Source organism: Crocuta crocuta, unplaced genomic scaffold, assembly GCF_008692635.1.
Source record: "Crocuta crocuta isolate KB4526 unplaced genomic scaffold, BGI_CrCroc_1.0 scaffold9, whole genome shotgun sequence".
Taxonomy (NCBI): domain Eukaryota; kingdom Metazoa; phylum Chordata; class Mammalia; order Carnivora; family Hyaenidae; genus Crocuta; species Crocuta crocuta.
This window is the reverse complement of record NW_027551567.1, coordinates 6,342,715-6,347,484: the sequence shown is the minus strand read 5'-3', so window position 1 is coordinate 6,347,484 and position 4,770 is coordinate 6,342,715. Positions and strand designations below refer to the sequence as shown.

Genomic DNA, 4,770 nt, shown 5'->3' with positions numbered 1-4,770 from the left:
CTCCGCCCCAGGCTGTCCTCCCCAGTCTGCGCTCGCGTCTCCCCTGCGCGCCTTTCGCGCCTCACCCCGCAGATCCGCAGGCCTCTGGAGACCGTGGGTTGACGCCAGAGGCGACGGGGAGGAGGGGGCGAGGCACCACGCGGCTGAGGCGGTGAGTGNCCGCGGGCCTCGGGCCGCGCCTCCCAGAGGCGCAGATGATCTACCGGGACCGGGTATGCCCTGCCCGAGGGGGGCACACGCCCGGCCTGCCCGTCGCTTAAGATCACACCCGCCCGAGGCCCTCCCTACCAGAGGCCCTGTGGGTCCTGATGCTGCGAGTGTGTCCTCCAGAGCAGCGGACACACGGACACGGCCGCGAGCGAGGCTGCCGAGAGCCCCGGGGTCACGTTCCCCGCTGGCGCGAGGAACACTAGATCGCGCGCTTTCCCCGTTTCTACAAGGTGAGTGGTAACTGCGATTCGTCTCCTTCCGTCCACAGATGCCGGATGGCCCCGGGATGACCGAAGCCGCAGGCAAGCTTTCCCGGTACAGACACCCAGTCAGGTGAGTGGCAGACCTCCCCGAAGGTCTCCCCTTCCTTCAGCGGGGAATCGCACCGCCTAGCTCCGTGGCTGGCCTTGCAGCTTTTCTGTCTTGGAAAATCTTGTCTTCACGGATCCCAGAGGGCCTTTACTAATCGAATTGACAAATGTATTCACGCTGTCACCTAAAATAACTGTTAATCAGTGCACACGGAGTAAACTCTTAATATATTATAAAGAGGGAAAGTGGATGGTATCATGAACGTAGACCGGTGACAGCCAGTGCCTGCAAACCAGTTTTTTTTTTTTTCCTTAATGCTAAAGGGGTCCAGTGAAATCGATTTCACGATAGGCAGATTGTGTATATTCTTTTCTTAAAGTTTTTTTTTTTCAAGGTTTATTTATTTTTGAGAGACAAAGTGCCAGCGGGGGAGGGGCAGAGAGAGAGACACACACAGGCACAGAATCCCAAGCAGGTTCCAGACTCGAAGCTGTCAGCACAGAACCTATCCCGAGTCTCCAACTCGTGAACCCTGAGATCATGACCTGAGCCCGAAGTCAGAGGCTTAACCCACCGGGTCACCCAGACGCCACAGACTGTGTATAATCTTGTTCTCTTGCAAACCAGAAGGAAGAATGGTGTTGAAAGTGGCAGTTTTACAGCAAAATGAGCTTGACATGTAAGAGAAAATGGACTTCAATGAAAATCCTAAAGATCACTAAGCGCTGTAAAAGGGATAGAAGTTACTGGACATAACAATGAGGAGCTAGTCTGCTGTTCCTAGGCATAGGAAGTCGGCCTTTCTGTAGAATTCTTTGCAGCTTTTATTCAGGTGAAAGGTAAATTCTGCAGTTTGCTTGCTTCAGAGAGCTGTGAAATGCAGACCTGTATGATATTTGTATGTATGTGCTTATAAATAGCACGTAGAAGGCAATACATGTTGATTAATTTCCTACCATGTGCCAGCAGTAGTGATGGACACAGGAAAAAAAGTAATCACACCCCTTTGGCAAGTGTTGCCATAGTTTAGTTTGGTCAGTTTTAACCTGTATGGATGAAACGTGAAGCTCCTAACTTTGCCACAGGGAGTGGGGAAAAATCTGGAAAGTGTGTATGATAGGTGGTGGAAACCTAGCTGAGTCTTGAAGTTAGCCAGATGGATGGTAGGTGTGGGAAGAGGGGACAGAAGAAACAGCATAGGAAAAGGGAAACAGAGTCATAGAACACCATGGCTGTCTCTGGGAGTATCAAGGAGCTGGGATTTGGGTACATGAAGGCGTGGTCATTCCAGCAGGTAAGCCAGAGGCCGGATCTTGTACACCTTGGTAGAGTTTTGTCCTAATTCTGGATGTGGCATTGGGAACCCATGGACTTAATTCTGTAGATGCTTTTGAGGCTTACTCAAAGCATTTTAACCAGAAGAGAAGTGTGACCAGATTTATGTTTCAGAAAAAGCACTAGGAAAATGGTATATAGGCTTAGTTAGAACACTGAAGTGAAATTGGAAGTTCTTGTAATTCAGGCAAGATATGCTAAAGAGACATTAGAAGTGGTGCTGGGACTGGTGGAATTTGGGGAATGCTTGGGTGACATAATAGGCTTTTATTATGTATTGGATATGATAGGTAAAAAAGAGGTAGAAAGACAGAATGGCTCCTAAATTTGTGTCTGATGACTAGATGAATGCTGCGCTAATAGAGTAGAAATTAGGGCTTAAAACAGATTTGGGGAACAAGGTAACGAATCTAGTTTTTCATTTATCACATTTAATGTGCCTATGGGATATCCAAATAGATAGGTCCAGTAAAGAGCTGCATATATAGGTAACGGGCCCACAGTGCAGATCTTAAATGGAAATACAGTTTAGAGTCTTCAGTAAATGAGTATTTGGGGAAATCATGGTGGTGAGTGAGGTCTTCTAGGGGAATGTGGGAGGAGAGATGATCGTTCTTGATAAAACCCTTCGAAGGCCAGTGGTAACGTGTACACGCAAAAACAGAGGTCCACAAGGGAGACTGAGAAGAATCACTCAGCATATGGGAGAATTCAGGAAAGTATGAAGTCCCTGAAAGAAAAATGGTCTGAAATTCTGGGTGTGATAATAAACAACCTTCTTTGTATTTGACAGTTCTTGTTAAGTATTAGAAAATTATTTCCTATATAATTTCCTATATAAGAAATTCCTTTCTTTTTCTCAACTACTATAGCCATCATTAATTTGAACTTCTTTAAAGTTTATTTTATTTTCATTAATTTCTATCTTGATTACTATTGTGTGTTTCATTCTTTTTATTTAATCATCAACTTGAGGATAGGGAACCATGATTTTTCCATCTTTGAGTTATGAATTATGTCTGGCACAAAGGATCACTAAAATATTTATTGAACGACTGAATTATTGATGATTGCTTATTTAGGCATCAAAATTAAAAACTTTTTTACCATTTGGCTAGAAATATTTACAAACTATATTACCTACTTTTCTGCCTTTTAAAATGGAGTATACTGAGCATAGTATAACCTTCTCTTTGTTAGAATCACTCTGTTATAATTGGGTACGTGAGGGTAATTACCCTACACTAAAATGACTGCATTGTTATTGGTGAGTTAGCCATATCCTTCTTTTCTCTTCCTTGGATGAAAAATAATAGAAGACCAGATGGCAAGACTAATATTTGTCAAAAATTTGAAAATCAAAGGTAATTGTATTACATGCAAATTATTGCATAAGCCAGTATTATTCTCAATATCTTAATATGGAATTTCCAAATTTAGTTGGATGGGGAAAACAGAGGGAGATGTGATCAAGGTTGGGGTCAGAGGAAGTTTTTTTTATATGCCTGGTTTGAGTGCATAGAAAAACTTTTAAAAATATTGCTTTTTGTACTTTTCTAAACTTACATTGGCTACATCTGTAACTAACAGTTAAATTTTTGGGTTATAAGTGAGATACTAGGTGATTTCTGCTTTTCTGGAAGGTGCATAACATTTTATTGTCTTTATAAAATTGGCTATCAAAAATTTTAATGTAATAATAGGATTCATTTTTTTCCCCAATGGAATTTGGAAATTGGAAAATAAACCTTCTTCTGTACATTGTAAGAACAAATAAATCTACAATGCCTGAAGGAAGCTAAATACTGATCTTATGCTCACAAAGGGTTTAGTGTGAATTTATTTGATCCAATTTACAGCTTGGATAAAGATTTAAAATAATTAACTAGTTATTGATACTTTGGCAAGTAGACTCCATGAAACCTGTGATAGTAACATTTTAAAACTATCTAAAGGCATACATCAATTGTCTTTGGAGTATATGGAGCACTTGAAATTTGAACATTTCATGAGTATAAGGATTCTTAATGTGAAAAAATAAAGCATATTATGTTGTCTGCTTCTTTCAGACTATTTTGGCCCAAATCAAAGTGTTATGATTACTTATATCAAGAAGCAGAAGCTCTTCTGAAAAATTTTCCAATTCAAGCCACAATTTCATTTTATGAAGATTCTGATAGTGAAGATGAAATTGAGGAGCTGATCTGTGAAAATTAATCTGATTAGTTACTTTGATGTCATTCAAAGCTTATAGAATTTAAATTTAGTGTACAAATGTATCATAATCTTTTAAATTAATTTATTTGTATATAAATTATTAATAAAATGAAATATTTTATAATTACAAAGTAGTTTGGCATTTTTTTATCCTTACATTATAATCCAATGTAGGAATTGAAAAATAAGTGCAGTGTACAAATGTCTTGATTGTATTTGAGGCTCACAAAAGATAATTTTGATCTCTTCATCAAATTACAAATTTAACTTTAGTTATAATTCTGCAAATATTTAGCTAAAACTTTGCAGAGACTGACTATATTTAATTTTCAAGACTAAATCTTGTAACAACTAGTATTTCTTGGATAGATTAGATATTGTAGTTGCAGACAAATATTATTAGATAATGAAGAAAATCACCTTATGTTACTAATCACACAATATATGTGTTTGCTAGCAGATGGTGAAAAACATTTTAACTCATTGTCTATAATTGAGAATGGGAATTAATGTTACGGCTGTTAAGTTTTAGAGATGTTTAATGAATGAAGAATCAAGTCATTCTCACTTTAATACTCCTCTGTTGTCCTTAAATCCAGTAGTAAAATAGCAGAGTGTTCAATAATTATAGTGCTACATTGAGGGATCCCTAAAACCAAACCAAAACAAAAATAAGTGAGCATGACTTACATGGGG

General features: G+C 39.4%; 1 protein-coding gene across 1 annotated transcript in view; it reads left to right on the top strand.

Moving 5' to 3' along the window:
* RIPPLY2 (ripply transcriptional repressor 2) overlaps positions 1 to 4,118 on the top strand; it is a 4,449-nt gene extending 331 nt beyond the window's left edge. Inside the window, exons 2-4 of the mRNA XM_077750348.1 lie at positions 12 to 151; positions 479 to 543; positions 3,927 to 4,118. Coding sequence (XP_077606474.1) covers positions 12 to 151; positions 479 to 543; positions 3,927 to 4,074 — 353 coding nt within the window. The 3' untranslated portion in view covers positions 4,075 to 4,118. The remainder of the gene's footprint in view (positions 1 to 11; positions 152 to 478; positions 544 to 3,926) is intronic.
* Positions 4,119 to 4,770: the final 652 nt, after the last annotated feature.